We start from the raw sequence: 19,206 nt of genomic DNA on the forward strand, positions 1-19,206 counted from the left end.
GTTTAATTTGTCTAACAGACTCCGTGTCTATTAGTGAATGCATGTCTACAATGTAAATGATCATTTATATTTTTCAGGAAAATTATGTACATAATTTTTAGCCACAATTTAAATTGTCTGTTTAGTTTACTCTGCTTAGAATATCATCGTTTTATTCAAATAATATATTATGAGGAATTTTCTTATGATAAGGAATGAAGTATATACATGAAAGGCCTTTGAAAAGTATTTAAAATTAGCGTTTGTTCGTTACAAGTCCATTTTTAAATGACGTTTAATAACATGAAAAATCAAACTAAACCGCTAACTCAGGCTCTGCGCTAACTGAAGCAAGGGAACCAATCAGAGAGCTTCACGTAACACACGTGACCCAGCAAGGAAGTGAATCCAGAGTGGACGCGCTTCTCGCTGCAGTGAAAATCTTTAGCGGAGTCGGAGCCGCAACAGTGAACAGGCACCGCGAGCACAGGCATTAGGTATGAAAATAATAATATGTTACTATATTTTACATCCTATATATGATGCCCATCACAAACCAAAACCCTCTGTGCGTGTGTAAGGCGCTGAGATAATGTGCGATTAATAGAGCGATGGATACATTTAAATGAAATGAAAAGTTGCTGCTTCATGCTGTTATGCAGGTGCTAATGCTAAAGCTAAAACATTCATAGATGAGAAACTGAAAGCCGCTTAAAATGTCACATTTATGCTTCATAATATCTCATTTATATTCATTTATGATAATAAATTCAGTGTATATTGTGAGCTCGTGTTGTGTTTGTACGGGTTTTCTGTTGTTTTCTACTACTTTGTTTCATTTTAAGTGCTTTAGATTCTGACAGCAGTACAAATCACCGAATTATTCAATTTAATAAATATTATAATTATTATTAAAAATGCATTCAAACTCTATGTGCAATTGATTACTGATCAATGATGCATGTTTTCCCCTTCTGTTTGCAGAGTTTATTTTATTTAAAGGCACTATGGTAAGTGTTGCATTATTAGGGGATCTATTTTTAATGCAGTTTATTGATTTACAATATGTTAAAATAAAAAAAACACTCCTTTTTATTTTATTGAACAGTCTCGAAGATATGACTCAAGAACGACCATCTTCTCCCCAGAGGGTGAGTGTCCCCATATCCATTGTTTTATTATTTCTTCTACCATGTGTTATTATTATACCTGCTGATTTCATGTCACTTGTAAACGTGGTCTCAGTGTGTGTGTGTTGTGTTGTTGGCAGGCCGCCTGTATCAGGTAGAATATGCCATGGAGGCCATCGGTCACGCTGGCACCTGCCTGGGCATCCTGGCTAATGACGGCGTGTTGCTGGCGGCAGAGAGGAGGAACATCCACAAACTTCTGGATGAGGTTTTCTTCTCCGAGAAGATCTACAAACTCAACGAGTGAGTCGTGTTTTCAGATGAGATTGGATTAGTTCCGGTTAAACATTTATGTGGCCTTAAAATCATTCTCACGATTACTTGAACACAAATAACTTGATTATCAATGCTTTTCAACTCATAAGCAAGAGTTTCCCAAAAGGAGTTGAAAAGCGAATTTTTAATATTTCTGATATGGGAGGAATTTTTTTTCTATTTCGATTCATTACATCTCTGTGCTTGAGAAATCTCTATTTTCTATTATTTATACAATATTACATTTTTGCTTTTTTAATATTTCTATTTAGCTTTATTTTTAAGTTTTAGTTACCTAAAAATAATTATAACTTATTTCAGTTAGTTGTCAAGGCTAAGTTTTGTCTTATTTTAATTTTATTAATTTTATTGCTTTTGTCATTTTTGTTTTTAATATTCTATTTAGGTTTATTTTTTAAGTTTTAATAGTTTTAGTACTTTAAACTTAAACATATTACAGGTATTTGCCAAGGCTAATTTAAGTTTGTTTTCAATTTAATTTAAATTTAAGTTTTTGTCATTTTGTTGCGCTTTTGTCTTTTTTTTAGTATTTCTATTTAGCTTTATATTTAATTTTTTGTCATTTTTTACTTAAACTTATTTCAGTTAGTTGGCAAGGCTAAGTTTTTTTAATTGAAGTTTTATTAATTTTATTGCTTTTGTCATTTTTGTTTTTAATATTTCTATTTAGGTTTATTTTTTAAGTTTTAATAGTTTTAGTACTTTAAACTTAAACATATTACAGGTATTTGCCAAGGCTAATTTAAGTTTGTTTTCAATTTAATTTTTTAATTTTCAGTCTTTTTTTAGTATTTCTATTTAGCTTTATATTTAAGTTTTAGTAATTTTTTTACTTAAACTTATTTCAGTTAGTTGTCAAGGCTAAGGTTTTTTTTTAGTTTAATTTAAGTTTTAGTAATTTGTTTATGTGCTCATTTTTTTTTTTTTCTATTTCTATTTAGCTTTATTTTTAGGTTTTAGTAATTTTAGTACTTAATTAAATCATTCATATTTCAGGTAGTTATCAAAGTAAATTTAAATTTGTTGTCTTTTTTATTTAGCTAATTGTTATTATTTAGGTAATTAGTTAAGGTATTTTTAATTTAGGTTTTATTTAGTAATTTTATGTGCTTTTTTACATATTTCTTTTCAGCTTTATTATTTTAAGTGTTAGTTTACGTAATTTTAGTACTTAAACTTATTTATGCTTATTTTATTTTGCTTTTAAATTTAAGTTTTAAACTAACATTTATATTTTAATTTATTTCCGCTTTATTTTGATTGCTGAAAATGATTTTTGGTAGTGTTAGATTACAATAACAACACTGGTGTGTGTTGATTCTGTAACGCAGAGACATGGCATGCAGTGTGGCGGGGATCACGTCAGATGCCAACGTCCTCACGAACGAGCTGAGACTCATCGCACAGAGGTGAGTGTGTGAAGCATCATTCTGACTCCTGGTTAAGACTGCGTTGTGTAGTTATAAGACAATACATATGAGAATCTCAGGATTCATATTGTATGTGATCATGTGTGTCCAGGTACCTCCTGCAGTATCAGGAGCCAATCCCCTGTGAGCAGCTGGTCACTGCCCTGTGTGACATCAAACAGGCCTACACACAGTTTGGAGGTACGACAGCTAAATCAAAACCGTTGCACATTATTAATCGGTTCCTAACTTGATCCGGGGGAAGTTTTGGGCTGCTAAATAAAAACTGTATGTTTGTTTTATCAGGTAAAAGACCCTTCGGTGTGTCTCTGCTGTATATGGGATGGGACAAACACTACGGATTCCAGCTCTATCAGAGTGACCCCAGCGGAAACTATGGAGGCTGGAAAGCCACGTGCATCGGGAACAACAGCGCAGTGAGTGAAACACACACGGTCTGATTCTTATGCTGGATGCTGCATCGTCCTGTTTGAACATGTGACGCGCTTAAACTGTCCAACTAGTGCTAGAAAGAATCAGTGATTCAGTTCATTTGAATCGTTTGGTTTAATGAATCATTTCAAAAATAGTCACTAGGCTGACACTGAATATACGTCCACAGAGTTCTGTTCTCACAAAGTGACAGAAAGGACATTTATAATGTAACAAAAGATTTCTATTTCAAATAAATGCTGCTCTTTTGAACTTTCTATTCATCAAAGAATGCTGAAAAAATGGCTAGTTTCCACAAAAATATTGGGCAACGCAAGTTTTTTCAACATTGATAATGTGAAAGAAATGTAATATGATCTATATGTTTGCATTTAATTATATTTATAGAATCTTAGAAATATGATGGTCGTGTAGTGTCGATACATATCATATTAGAATGATTTCTGTATTCATGTTTATTCATGCAGATTGTGTCAAATATAATTTAGTTTGTTTGGGGTTGGGTGGCACGTTCCTCTTAAAGTTAAATGATTTATGAATGCTTCATGAATCAGTTTGATTCTTTAAAAAGAACCAGTTTTTATTAATTCCATGTCAAATCAACTAATAATATCGTGATTCCGCCAGTAGATGGCAACGACACGCTGTCCTCCATTCGAGACTTCTGTTCTGTTATCACAAAAGAACACTAATGATGTCAGTTCAGAGATGAATGTGTGTTTGTGTGTGTGTGTTGTAGGCATCTGTGTCGATGCTGAAGCAGGACTATAAAGAGGGAGAGATGACTCTGCCTGCTGCACTCGCTCTCGCCGTCAAAGTGCTGAACAAGACCATGGACGTCAGCAAGCTCTCAGCAGAGAAAGGTGTGTGTGTGTGTGTGTGTTTAGCAAGACGGAGATGGAATAAATGATTTAGCGTGCAGACGAGGCTGGTAGATTTAGGCGGTCTGGCGGGGAGCAGACTTCTGCATTATGAATGATCATGTAACAATATACAGACCCACAATCCATCTGAGCTCTCAGCTAATGCAGCTGCTCACGTGCCGAACTACAGTAACAAACACTGTGTCAAAACTGTCATGCAACAACACACTCTTCTTAACAATAAAACATAGCGTGACATATGAAGTCGCAATTACCTATTCATTTCTTTTTTAAGTGCATGAATAAGAAATCTTTTCTTTTTTTTACTAAAATCTTTTTTTCATTTTACTTTTTAAATGCATTATTTAAAATTGTTTTAAATATCTCAAAATTCTTTCTTTATTTTTTTTACATTGAAGCATAAATGGGCTTACAATACCAATGTATATGACCCCCAAAAGCTGTTGCTAATTAAATGACTATTCAGATACTAAATGTTTTAATCTATAAAACTCTTAAAGGGATAGTTGAAAATTCTGTCATAATTTACTCACCCTTGTTCCAAACCTGTATGATTTTGTTTCTACTGCTGAACACAAAAGAAGATATTTTGAAGAATGTTGGTAATTAAACGGGGTCCATCAACTGTTTGGTTACCGACATTCTTCAAAATATCTTCTTTTGTGTTCAGCGGAAGAAACAAATTCATACAGGTTTGGAACAAGGGTGTGTAAATGATGACAGACTTTTCATTTTAGGGTGAAACTGTCACTTTAAAGATGTTGGTTCGGTAGATTTCATGGAAAAACATCTGATTATGTTCCCTCATTTTTTCTGCCGATCTTTGCAGTGGAGATCGCCACACTGACACGAGAGAACGGCAAGACCAGAATCAAAGTCCTCAAGCAGGAGGAAGTGGAAGAACTCATCAAGAAACACGAGGCTGAAGAGGCCAAAGCGGAGAAGGACAAGAAAGAGAAAGAACAGAAGGAGAAAGACAAATAAAACACCTGCACTTGTTTTCTATTAAAATTCAAAAGCCCGCCGGGATTCCTAAAGAAATTCATATTGCTCTGTCTGTTCATCTGTCATTTTCTTTATTAAACACAAAATGAAAAGTTGAACTGGGTTGTTTTGTTTCTGATAATCTAATGTGTCTAGTTATGTAATTCTAGAGGTTTCCTCACTTACCGTCCCACAGCTGGTGGTGTATGTAAAATAGTAGATTATTAATGTAAAAGCGTTAATCTGAACATGTATGCCTCTAATGTAAGTGTTGTGTAACCCAAGAGTTTTCAGGTTGGTGTGGGCTGAGACTATAAGTATTTGCCCAGATAACCTTTACAAAACATGTACTATTGTAAACATAAAATGCCATAGGACCTGTTTACACCTGATATTAAGATGCGTTTTGGTCGATCGGATCACAAATGGATGACGTTAAATACAGGTGTAAACGGGGTTTACAAAACGTTTTGTCCAGTTTAGACCACTAGGTAGTCAAAAACACATTTGACCGGATTGCTTTCGTAGTGTAAACGCTCATGTGGTCGAATGTGTTCAAACAGCCACAAAAGACACTTATCTCCACCTACTGACTTAATGCCTAAACATGAAGAGCTCTAGCCAGGCGGGATTTAAACTTTGTCAACCTTGAAGATGAAAAATGTACAAAGCACAATGTTCTTACATCATTCTGTTCTTCTAAGGCTTAATGTAGTCTCTTGACTGACTCGACGACGAATTTTGTGGGCTTTCTAAGAAGTGTCGGAAAATTAGGCACGTGTTGCATAAGCGCGCGAATGGATTAGCTACTGTTTCAGAGGTCAGACCTGAACACACCGACAAGCTCGCAGAGTAACCCGGCAACATAGAAATGTTAACGTGTCACACGCTGAGAGAATTTAGGTAATTTTAATGGACGAGATTATTGTGATGTAATGTAACCCAGCACGGATCGTTAAGTGCGTCTGGCTCGCGGCTCTGTTCATAGCGACAGACTCTTCAGTTCAGCTTGTCTTTCTCATAGACAGTAAAAGATGTCTTTCTGTTTCTGAAGGTCCCTCAAAGGAAATTGGGTTCAGACTGATGATGTCATGACTGATGTCTGATGATCAGGAACAAATTCAAGTGAGGTTGAGAAATAACCAAGCAAATATTTAGAGGTTTGTTAGTTTATTACCATTTGTGTTGTATATTCCTAAACTTTGACAATCTAAAGCTTGGATTTTATATATATATATATACCCCGGTTTCACAGACAAGGTTTAAGCTAGTATCAGACTAACATGCATGTTTGAGCTGTTTCAACTGAAAGTAACTTGCACTGACATTAAAATCTGTCATTGTTTTGTCTCAAGATGCACACGGTAATGTTTTTTTAAAGGGACTTTTATTTTTAAAAGATACTTAAATGTCCTAATTGACCTAAGGTCAAATCCTGGCTTAATCTGAGCCCTGTCTATGAAACAAGGCCAGTATTCATTGTCTGGTAAAATTGAATAAATAGGAAATATGTCAAAACAAGAAACAATTGCAGTTAAGCAATTTATTATGGTTATTTTTCATAAAATGCAGTCTTGAACATGGACGTTTTACAATGACTAATTTGTTTTGCCATGCATATTTGATGTGTTGTTTATGCTCTATGTATTTTATTTTTGTCTTGCCACAGAGAATGATGGGAAATGTATTTTTGTTTTAGAAGCCTGACAGCTGAGAATGACATGACAGAATGACTATTTCTCATCAACTAAATTGTTCTATCATCATTAACAATTAAATCTTAATTATGATAAATATACTTAATAGATTCAATATTATTGGTTGGTTTTTTTGAAGAACAACTTGCAAGAACCATTTTCCTTAGAAGATCCAAAAGGGTAAGCACATTTATCACATTTACTTTAGTCTAGTTCACATGTTGTCCTTGGCAAACATTTACTTGCATTATTCAACATCCATTAATTGTATGTCTCCTTTCAGTTCACACAAGGAATCCTAGAATAGTCCAATTGATTTTATTTGTGGGAAGAAAAAAAACAAAACAGGCAAGTCATGAAGTTTGGTTTTGTCACGTGTTTTATTTGGACATAAGGAAAAAGTTCAAGGTATACAAGTGTAGATTGTCAATAAATGATATCTGATTTACTCTAATTTCTACACTACAAAAAAAAAAAAAAATCAATCAATATAGACAAAATAAAATCATATAGATCAAAAATTCAATTTAAGTGGATGAACAAAAAACATTTTCTAAAAGCTTATTGTCACAGCCCATGAGGAAAGGTAAGGTCTATTACACATGCAAAACCTAAAGGCCACCCTGCTGAGAAGTATACAGAACTGAATTCATTGCACCAAATTTCCAGAGATGACCAAGAATCAAAGAAACGGAGGCTTCCGCTCCAGGGAATGTTTTTGCATGTTTTACCTGACTAGGCCGGGACCGAGCCTGCGATCTAAAGGTGCTGCTATGGTATGTCCACCAGTCTTATATGAAGAAAACTTGAGGCTTTCGCTTTGAATGGAGACCATAATCTTTGGCAAGTATGTCAAGTTCACTAAACACTGCAAGACATCTTGACGGCTCAAAGTACATCTCCCTGTAATGGATGTGCAATGCTCCGTGGGCTGAATCGCTTGTGTTTTCCTAAAGTGCTTGTGTAACGCCCCTGAGGGGCAGAGGGTGGGGTTGGTTTGCTCTCTTGTTCCTGTGGGTTTGGGATGGTGAAGACAAAAGGTGTGATAGACTATGGTAAGACTCATGTAGAAGACCTCTGGTCTATGCATCTCCCTAAATAAAAATGAGGACACCAGGACCTTAAAACTAGAATGATTTCATCACAAACATGCTCATGCGTCTAGAAGTTTTCAGGTCTGGCTTCATTTTAAAAGAAATAAAAGCAACAGACCTGATTGAACAACTTCTACTCAAAGAATCTGTGAAAAGCAAACCTCAAAACCAGACTGAGAAAAATGTCAACTAAACTTACACTCAAGTGCATTGTTGGGGTCTGGAATGATACACTGTAGAATGCTGCGTTCCATCCCATGTTTAATGCGAGATATTTCAAAAATAAAGCATGACATTCTGACGACACAAAAACAAAATGGTAATCTGCAATGCTAGCTTTCATGTTGTAGATGCGTGATCATCAACAGTGAGGGTCATTTCATGCGTTTTCCACGTCACTGCAACGTTTCTTGGTTTTATTGGTAATATTATTCGGAAACTGACGTATCGATGCGTTTTATTTGCGTAAAAGTAAATGTTTAGCGTTGTCTGTGCACTTCTCAGGTGCCATCTGTGATGTTATAGACTGAAGTCACAATCTCCATAGAATTTTCCAAGCTAAAAGTCCAACTTCAAGCGCGTTCTATACCACTTCTCGAAGTACGAAGGTGGAAAGTTGTATGGAACGCAGCATAAATCCTAGCAAGTGCTTTAAGATCTAATTGTGCTGTTGAAGTGAGTCGAGTCCTAGCTACCGAGAGCTTTTCGGCTTGCTTCCTCTGAGTACGGTGAACTAGTGAAAGTTACAGCTGAAACTCCTAAAGAAGAGTGTCAAAACTGGAATAAACAAATAAATTCCTGATTTCACCACCATCAGCCACTGGAAACGGTTTACAATCAATTACAAATGCATTCCCTTCTGTAAAAAGTATCACTACCACCACGTCTGCGATCTGTATCTGAATGCTCCATACATAAGAGTACACAACAGTATAGACAGTTTGATATATGATGATTAACAGAGAGGATATGCTGGATTTCTGCTTTAGCACCAAGCCACCTCCTACTGATGGAACGACCAATCAGAATCGATTGTTGGGTTAATAAGAGAAACTGAACCAATCAGAGTGTTAGATGGCCCAGCTTTGCCCCTTCCCCTGTCCTAAAAGTCATTTTGATGCAGAGGTATAAAGGGGGAACAGAGACGGGGGAGCAAGAGGGGTGGGGGCATTTTAAGAGTGTGATGGTCACTCTTCATCAGAACTGCTGCTGTCTATGGAATAGACCATAAAGAGAAGATCGGGCCGGGCCGGCACCAGCGGGTGACCCGGTTTCACCACTTCAAAACCCATGTAGTGGAAGGTCTTCATGATGGACACTGCACAAGTGGAGACAAAGACAGTTCCTCATTTACTGAATTATGGCAAGTATTTGATTCATTATCCAGTTAAAAAAACAGGTTGTGTTATAATTTACTCATGTTGCATGTTGTTGCAAACCCATATGACTTTCTTTCTTTCTTTCTTTCTTTTTTGCAGATTGTACACAAATCATAACGTCAAGCTCCAAAAAAAAGCATAACAGTGCACAAGTCATATGCATAAGCAATATTTTTGGAGTCCGACAACCTCAGGCTACGTCTACAATGAATCCGGATATTGAAAATGGCATTTTCATTTCAAAACACACTCCCTCCACACTAGCTTTAAGTGTTTTCCAAAAGTTGCTTGTCCACACTGAAAAATCTGAAAATGTTTAAATCCCCTTGCTGCGCATGTGAAAAACGCCATTAAAGCTCACTGAGATAAACCCTTTTTTTTTTTCAAACATTTTTGTTGGATAAGTGACACTGAATAAACAAGGAGGATGTTGTGGAAAGTATGTGTGTGTGAGTGAATAGATGTTGGTTCATATGTGTTGTATGGTTTTGATATGTCTTAACTAGGGCTGTCAAACGATTAATCGCGATTAATCGCATCCAAAATAAAAGTTTGTGTTTACATAATATATGTGTGTGTACTGTTTATAATTATTTTGTATATAAATGGACACATGTATATATTTAAGAACAATATGTTATTTATATATAAAATGTTTATATTTATATAAAATATACATTATATATCGGCTACATTCAGTCTATATACAGTATATACATGCAAATATTTCTTAAATACACATGCATGTGTGGGTATTTATGTATTAAAAATAATTATACACAGTACACACACATATATTATGTAAACACAAACTTTTATTTTGGATGCGATTAATCGCGATTAATCGTTTGACAGCCCTAGTCTTAAAAAAAAAAAAAAGAAGCTCACTGAGAGATAAGACATAATATTCTCGCGCTATTCTTCTGGAATGATCATTTATTAGCAAAATTTCCTACCACTTACTGGTGTGTCAAGGTCTCTCAAAATCAGTATTTGATGTATGGTATAAAACACAGTTGCACTCATGTTTTGCCACAGGACAGCAACTGCGGGTGAATATTGTCATCTTTGCAGCTATGTGATATGAAGATTGTGTGAAGTAACAAATATCTTTAGCAACACTATGTAAGTGAATAGCAGGCACAACAATACCAATACATCTATAGATATAGAGTATATGGGTACAATATGCGTGACTAAACACTTCACACTACAACATGAAAACACTGTTTCCAAATGTATCCACTTGGGTGAGTGTATTCAAAAAGACAAAACTTGTACCAGATAAAATTCAATCTCAGTGTGGGCGAAAGTCCAAAACAAAGAATTTTTTTTTTTAAGATACAGATTTAAAATGTATCCGGATTAATGTGGTTGTAGCCTCAGTTTCTATTATCCACAGAAGAAAGCAAGTCACTCATGCTAGTTTGGGTACCATATGAGGGTGAGTAAATGATGACAGAATTGATATCATTATATTTGTTTAAATGTATCTTACATCGGTCGTCTCTGTTTTTGTGAAGCCACAGGAACACATAGCTGACTTTCAACTGCTCCTCTGCAAACTCCAGAAGCCTGGTGAAACTGCAGAGTAATGACAGAGAGAGAGAGATGGTGACGCACTGCTGCTTTTACATAATGTAAATCTTATGTAATAATGCAGATGTACTAGCCGCCACTGAACAACTTCAGTCAGAACACACACACAAAGTTAATGCTTTCTGACAGTCCACCACCTGCTCGTTGAAGGTAAAACACTCTGTTCTAATGCCTGCAGTGACCTCAGAGACAGCACATGACTGGACAAGACCAGTGAAATGAGAAATGACTGGAAGAACTTTCATCGAAAACGGCTTCATCTTTCACAACCTCATACCAGTGATGAAACACCACACGGAAAACCAACTCGAGCGGCTTTTGACTAAAATTAAACCAGCCGTTTGTTCTACCGTGACCTTAAAATGTCAGTTAAAGCCGGACCATGTAGAGACAGACCGCTTCAATATAGACAGATTATTAACCCAACGTACCCTTCTTTGCTGCCATTGTGGAGAGCTCCGGCGGGGATTTCCAGGTAGAGGGCATCGTCTGAAAGAACCGTGTCCCAGCTGGAGATTCGACGCTCGCTCAACTGGTACTGGAAGTGCAGGACTGGGGGCGCTCCACTTACTGATCCCGCCTGAGTCACTGTCAGCTTGTCGTCCTGGAGGACACATACGCATTCCTTTTCTTACAATATTGCATATTACTGTTATTAACATTATTGTAAACAGCCCTGAAAGAACCAGTTCTCAGATGCTTCTATGAGAATAAATAACTATGCAAGAGAGATATTCATTCTCTTAATCGCGAATCGATCCAATTATTATCGATCGATTGCACTGCGTTGTTTTCAAACATCTGTATTGCGACGTGTATCCGTGTAGATGAAGCTGGAAATACCCAGCAATGTGGGCTTCATTTCAGTAATGCGCTAAACGCTGTAATCCTGTCGATTTTCAATTGATTTTTGTCTAAATATCTAAGCCAGAGCAGAACATTTAAACAAAATCAATTGATATAAATGAGCCAACAGGGACTTAAACAATAGATCTTTTCATAGGTGTGAGTGATCCTAAACCTCTTAACCTTTTGAGACGGTCACATGTCTGCACAGACAGTGCCGACATCTATAGTGTCACGCACACGGTCAGGTGTATCCCGACACCGTCCATAAGTAGGCCAGATGGAAACTAGCTGTAAATATTGCACAGAGCCTATGAGACAAAAAAAAAAAACAAGCTCTGGAGATCTCTTCACACCCGTCTCCTCCCTTGGGCTGGTTGTCTGTGTATGTTATTTGGAAATGTTATGGCTTGCTGCCCCAGACTCTTATTGACTAATGTATTCATTTACTGTACAGGGTTTTTAGCCTTACAAGTCAGTAAAGTAGCAAACTGAGATGAACCCATTATGTGTACTATCTGTACTATATAGTATTGATAAACTAACATATCTGCTGATATTCAGATTTTTTTTAAATATCCTTTTGAGTTCAGCATTATATTAGGTGTGCATCTTAATTGGATTAGCATGTATTAAATATATTACCATTACAGAGGCATAACTTTAATTTTTGGCAAGGAATAAGAAAATCGGCCTTTTTCAGTCTTGTTTTGGGGGTCTACAGTAATAGGTGCTTGATTTTTTCAAAAACACATTATTTTTTTCACATATTTGACATTGTTGCAGCACCTCTCTTCCCAGTCTGTCAGTAACTGTCAGTATGTTTAATTCCAGTCTCTATGTTCTGAAATGTGCAATGTGCTCTGGTCGGATGGACCAGTGTGTTGTGTTGATAGGTCGACCGTTTTGAGAGTATTTGGGGAAATGTCACGCTCATTACCATAACTGCGAGTTTTAACACACTACTAACGCAACTCAACCAGGCCTCGCCTCTTTTTTTGCATATGCCTGGTGAATTATTTACATTATTTTATTATTTATTGTGAAGAGTACGTTCCCAGAAGAAAACTCAAGACGCGTTTCAGGGTGTCCAGAAACAGTGCGCACTGATATCGAGAATAACTCCCTTTGTAGTGACTTTGCAGAGCTTTTTTATACTCAAACTGCATTACACACTAAAGAAAGTTGAAAACATAAAAAAGCATAATAGGACCCCTTTAAATGTTTGTTCGTGACGTTCATACAAAAGCGAACACCAATTCAGACGGTGTGTGTGTGTTCTTACTTTGTGAAGTACGCTGTGAGGGAGATCCCTGCCCGTCCCTCGCCCACCCGGGATCTTCGTTAGTGGGAGAGGGGCATCAGGAGCACCACAGAGGCCCTGGAGCCCGCTGCCTCGAGCCAAGCACGGCACAACTACAACACAGAATATCAAAAAGACCAATATGTCACAGCTGTGTAAGGTTAACACAGTTTTCCTCTGGTGCTTATAACTAAAATGGGCATTTGCTTCTAAAAACTACCTTCGCTCTGTTTGTCGCGTCATGATTTAAGTTCATGACGCATTTTGGCTCAGGCCTCAGAGTGCCAGCCGATAACAGATATACCCATCCTGCCAACAGCATAAACCAATCTGGCTGTCTGCTTAACTGAAACGTTGGCTCTCTCTATATATATGTGTTCTTATGCCTTATCAGACACTGTCACCTTGTCTTGTTTTCTGCAGCTCTGTTTTCACATTAGCGCTCAGTTCTCGGATTACAGACTATGGGCCAGATTTACTAACAGCTTGCGCCAACGCAAACGCTCTTTTGGCGTTAAAAAACTACTGTCAGGATTTACTTAACACTAAAATTAGCGCTGAATAGGCGTGGACAGGGTTATTTTTTTGCGGCTGACCTTATTGCAAGTGCATTTGTAGGAGTTTCCCTTTCAGACACAACATTTATGGGAAGGAGAGTATTTAAATGAATCACGCAACGTGATTTACTAAGGTTTGCGCTAGTCAATGGTATTAAGTATCTCCGCCATTATTTACCGCCATTATAAAAATACTTAAACCAGACACTAATTTGCAGCTGCTCTTGTTAGATTGCGTTGGAAATGATTATAGATTATGGAAATGATCCGGCTGTGTCTGTGTTCTTCGCAATTTCCACTCCCATCGGCGCTTTTTTGGAATTGTGCTTTCATGCTAATTTGCGCTGTTTAGTAAATCTGGCCCTATGGCAGCACTTCACTTTCAACTAGACAGAAGCGAGCCAGTTCGCACAGATCACAAACAAGCACATGACGTGAAAACAAGTCTGTAAATAGCAGCTTGGCTGAGAACATTTGACATCCCAGAAGGCTTGAGTTACAGCACTGGCTTTTAGAGATGGTAATAACAGACATTTATGTCCCCATGACTTACTGGGAGATCTTTGGATCGGATATCTCATCTGAAGCCAGGGCGCACACACTGTCAGCGAAAATCTCTCATTATGATTGAAAGCTTTCTAGAAAATTCCTGATTTTCAAAACAACCCTGTTTACAACAAGCTAGACGGGAATATGAGCTCACGTATTGGCAATAAGCTGATCTGGAAACAGAACATTGATATTGTATGCCATTATCAGCTGACAGCAATCCATGACAAATGAATTGGCCGTTCGAAACTTGGGTGCATTGTTTTCAAGTCTCATGAGCCAGATTACCCAGCAGGCAAATGTAAGAAGGGCGTAATGGTTTCCTTGCAACCGAACATGTAACCCAGGTGACATAATCTGCATGGTGACCACATAAACAACAGGTGAAGATGTTCCTTTCCTTTTTGGTGACTATTTTTTACTTCAGTACAGATTTTTCAAGGCACTTTTGAGACACTCTTGTTTAGTTGGTTCTCCTCTCCCGGTCTCTGTAAAGAGTGCTGGGTATCTGCGAGTGAAATGTCAGCTTGTTTTGAAAGCCGACACTTTCACCCTCTGACATTCAAGCACTTTCCTCCCCTCCACCGTCTCTGATTATACGCTCTGGATCAAAACAGATTCAGGCCAACAAAAAAAAGAAAAGGAAACTGAAACAGTGGGACTTTCTTGGATTCATTTAACATACAGAACTCGAGTGTGCATTAGATTGCTATGTGGTTTCTAGGAATATTTCGAGTGGCTGCTAGAGCTTTGCTAGGTTATGCTTCATATTCTGGTGATATAATGGGAATTTTTGTTATGTTTTGTCATTTAGCAGGTGAAAATCGCAAGTTTGTACGCCTGGAAAAGCAATAGCACACTTTCCTCAAAAAGATGCAAAATCAAAATGGACAATTTGAATTTTTTCTATGGAATACAGCAGTATTTATTATAAAATGATTTATCCTGGCACATCATTTTTTTAATTCATGTGCCCTTATAATCTTTAAACAAAATACTGTATCTTTCCTTCCCTCCTGCAGTGACATTTATTCTTTCTCTGATGATGTGTTTACTGGCGCAAGGGCGGGGCAACCTGTCACTCACATGAGATCGACCAATAGCAAACCACAACCATCCAATGATCCAATCAATTCCCAATGGCCAAAATCATTTTTTTCTTGTTCGAGAAGCTGCTTCACTCGGATATATGTCACAATAGGGAAGAAAACACTTTCACAACTTACATTTCATGCCGACTTTAAGCTATCATGCATGTCTGTTGGTTTAAAAAAAAAAAAAAATCCAGGTTATGAACAATAGTAATATAAGTTAAGGATAATGTTGGATTCAGTCCAAAAGCAGAATCTATTCCCAAAACAATTCAAAGGACCTCTTTTTGTTACTGAGAAAGTAGTTAAATTTGTTAAACACTAAATTTGTTCCACTAAACATAATTCCACTAAAATTGAAGATCATTCCCGACTCCAGTTGACCTCCAGGACCAGCACAGGGTGATAGTCCGGATCTGTTTAAAGACCGGGATTCAGGTTAATCTTTAGTGTAGTAATTACTGGCTCTGCTGAGTGTTTGGAGAACAACCAGGAAACAGTCAAAACCAAAACAGGATACTGCGAGTCTTCCAGGAAAACAGTTATCATTTGGCTATACAGAGGGGCACGAAAGGTGACGTACGACCTTCAACTCACAGTGAACGTGTTTTAGACCAATCCCTGACCAGGAGAGGTATGGCAGGTTTGTGTTTTTCACATATCAGATTACAAAGCCTCAAAGCAAGTGACCTTCTTTGACAACAAGTCTGATGTTTCTGTTTTGCCAGAGCCTTAGCGCTCCCACATTCTTCTGTAAAGTGTTTCTCTTTTTAACATTGATGGTCTGGACGGAGTCCAAGTAAAACAACCAAAACACAAACAGAACGTGAGGTTGAGAAACGGGAATGAAATGACGTTGCATGAAATGTGAGTGCGGATGGATTTGGGATGTCATTCTGTGACCGGCGAGGAAACATTCATGGAAAATGCTCTGATGTTTGAATTGTTCATAGGGTCTATAAACAGGGCCACTGCAAAGATGTTGCAGGTAAACAACAGAGCTTTCTAGGAGCTATAGCTAATGTAATGTTTTGTCCCCATATTCCTCACTCAGAATACCTTAAATCTCAGGTTAAATATGGTTCATCCCCTGCACTAGAGCTAATATTGTTTCAAAAACAAACATTTCAATGAAAACAACCGCTGATATTGTCTAGAGAGTTTCATAACAGGATCCTTGCAGGTGATCTGTGCTCGCTCGGGTTTCCATCCTCAATCCAGATTAGGAAATTGCAAGAATAGGAAATTAGATTGTTTAGGAAAAACTAATTATCTTTGGGATCTTTGGTCGGCATCGACAGTCCTGTTACAAGCTCATGAATCCTAATTGAGTTGATGGGGTTATGGATAAAATATTTATAGCAGTGTGAGTCTCTCACACTCATCTGTCTGCTCGACATTAAATCCGCTTTGATCACAGTCTGAGTCTGATACTTCAGTACATCACAATTAGATCCTGCCCATTCATAATTTACATACATCACATCTCTATATCAAACGAAATATAAAATAAATGAGTATTGTAAATATTATTGATATATATTTTATGTTTAATGTTGTATATTTTGTATAATAGTCTCTCTCTATATATAACAATACATAAATGTATACATTACAATTTTCATTACAAGTAATTTGACATATTTATAAATATGTGCTGTATTATTAAATATTATTTAAAAACACTTTAAGTATATAAATATTGGCACGTTAAAACATATGTAAAATAATCATAATAATCACCAGCTGCAAAATATTTGCCAGTAACGTTATGTGCATGAAATTAAAATGTTGCACGACTGTAAAAAAAATGCAATCGTATATCATCTCACCTCTCCTCTGTGTTGCACATGTTTTTTTTTTCCTCGTAGACTGCTTTACTCTGATAACTCAAACAGTGATTGTTGTGCAGAAAGTCCACGGAGAAATGCACCATATATGTAATAATTCTCTCTCTGAAGGGTTCTGCGATCCGCGCACCGTGCTTTGACACCGAGCTCTGCCTGCGCGGTGACGTTGAGGAACTGATTCTGAATATTAATGAGCCTACGTAATGTCTACCAATCAAAGGCCGAGTGCGATTGTCGACAGACACGAAGCTTCATTAATATTCATCAAAGTTCAGCGTGGAGAATCATGGGAGACAGACGCAGAACAGGGAAGTGACCGCGTGAATCTACTTATATTATTCTGTTTTTAAATATCGACGAGGTCAGTTTATTGATTGGTTTATATGTTCACCATAAATATACATAGTAATATAATGATATTTAAGGGAGATTCAGAAGCATAATGTTGAAATTTGACGACACTGAGGGTTTCTGGGAAATGAAGTTTTCAGCTTTGAATATTCCAAACAGAGTTTCTGAATCACTCAATTTACGTGTAATTTATCTGTAAACTGAACAATAAAAGTGCTAAAATCATCTCATTCTCAATTAGCATGTCAAATCTTATAAACGAATGCTTAGAAATAAAACTGAAGATAGTCATCTGAAAATACTCTTACGCTTGTTCCCTTTTTATTTATTTTTTAAGACCTCTACAGGACTTTTGGAACGGTGTGGACAGCACTTATGTTGTGTAAGAGCAGATAATGGAAACAACCCTGGGCCAAAAGATTAAAGGATTAGGAACCGGACACCAGGCGATGTGATCGTTACACAGCGGTGGGTAAAGATCAGTCTCAGGGAGTGAAGTGTATGACCTCGAGAGAGAACCCACAACACAATCAATATCTGAACTCTGCAAGGTACTGGGTTTGAATTTTCAGTCGTAATGGTACCTCAACTGGGTTCTAAATCACGATGATAGCAGTTTAAATAGCACAGGGCTGGGGTTTTCTACTGGTTTTGCAACAGGTTCCAGATGATTTTATCCTATTCTATGCATAATAATATGGTTAGTTGCATTTGAATTTAGCATTGTTTCCATGCTATCTGAAGAGATTTCTGTGGAGACTTCAACCGACCTGTTGAGTAGGGGAACTTAATCAAGCTGGGTTGTTAGCTTTCTTCATGTGGAATCTCATTATGAGAACAGAAGCCACAGAAATTGTAGGCAACCTTTGCAATCTACTTATTCATGGTTCCATATTGGATTTCATAGTTCATTTGTCCTTGTTGGCTGGCATAACATCCATCATGTGTTTGGCGCTGTGAATTGTGGTGTTAGCAACCACCTGATTTGGTGGCTGTCTTTTTGAAAACAATAAACAAGTTTTAAGACGTAAACATATATCAGCTCAGATCACGCTACAGTTCCTCTCACACACACCCCTGTGTGTGGTTTCTCTCAAACTGAGAGCCACCACAAGGCATTCTGTTGGCTAAACAAACAACAAAAACATATTTTCTTTTCCGTAATGATGCTGTAATGATTCACCCTGCTGCTGACAGATGAATGACAACAATAATTATCAAACAATTAAATATATTTGACAGAGTCAAATGATGAAGTTTATCATAGCAGTAAATCATAAGATTCCAGACTACAAAACCCCTTCGGCCGTATTAAACTTTAAATCCCGTCTGGCTAGAGCTCTTCCCATAATGTTTACGCATCAGGTCAGTAGACGGAGAGTGTTTTTTGTGGCTGTTTGAACACATTCGACCACATGAGTGTTTACACTACGAAAGCAATCCGGTTGAATGCGTTTTCAACTCTGGAAGTGACTGAAAGTGGACAAGCTCAAAACGTTTAGACCCCGTTTACACCTGTATTTATCGTCGTCCATTTGTGATCCGATCGACCAAAATGCATCTTCATACCAGGTGTAAACAGGGCCTGCTCCAAACACAAGCAGGGCATGCAGTTCTGATGGGCCAGTGAGAACAGAGTGTGTTTTATTCCATGGACAGCATCGGCTTGCTGATCTATTAAAAGCCCCATTGTATCTTTTCCTCTTTGGCACTCT

At 37.3% G+C, this 19,206-nt stretch overlaps 2 protein-coding genes across 2 annotated transcripts; one reads left to right on the forward strand and one right to left on the reverse strand.

Annotated features, from left to right (window-relative positions):
* The first annotated feature begins 369 nt into the window (after window positions 1–369).
* On the forward strand, window positions 370–5,294 carry psma4 (proteasome 20S subunit alpha 4). The gene is made up of 9 exons (XM_056239235.1): window positions 370–476; window positions 964–989; window positions 1,088–1,130; window positions 1,250–1,412; window positions 2,777–2,854; window positions 2,967–3,055; window positions 3,161–3,291; window positions 4,047–4,170; window positions 5,021–5,294. The coding sequence occupies exons 2-9, from the start codon at window positions 987–989 to the stop codon at window positions 5,173–5,175; spliced, it is 786 nt and encodes a 261-aa protein (XP_056095210.1). The 5' UTR covers window positions 370–476; window positions 964–986; the 3' UTR covers window positions 5,176–5,294.
* Window positions 5,295–9,017: 3,723 nt separating this feature from the next.
* On the reverse strand, window positions 9,018–17,295 carry oaz2a (ornithine decarboxylase antizyme 2a). The gene is given in 6 exon segments (XM_056239238.1): window positions 9,018–9,284; window positions 10,844–10,929; window positions 11,376–11,548; window positions 13,076–13,153; window positions 13,155–13,206; window positions 17,123–17,295. Coding segments are annotated over 6 exon segments (624 nt in total). The 5' UTR covers window positions 17,227–17,295; the 3' UTR covers window positions 9,018–9,153.
* Between the last annotated feature and the right edge of the window lie 1,911 nt (window positions 17,296–19,206).

Source organism: Rhinichthys klamathensis, unplaced genomic scaffold (genome assembly GCF_029890125.1).
Source record: "Rhinichthys klamathensis goyatoka isolate OS25496 unplaced genomic scaffold, OSU_Roscu_1.1 h1tg000557l_1, whole genome shotgun sequence".
Taxonomy (NCBI): Eukaryota; Metazoa; Chordata; class Actinopteri; order Cypriniformes; family Leuciscidae; genus Rhinichthys; species Rhinichthys klamathensis.

Excerpts from the sequence above, each read along its gene's own strand:
- psma4 (XM_056239235.1), top strand. Across the intron at positions 1,131-1,249 it reads GACCATCTTCTCCCCAGAGG|GCCGCCTGTATCAGGTAGAA; the intron begins GTGAGTGTCCCC and ends TGTTGTTGGCAG. Across the intron at positions 3,292-4,046 it reads GCATCGGGAACAACAGCGCA|GCATCTGTGTCGATGCTGAA; the intron begins GTGAGTGAAACA and ends TGTGTGTTGTAG.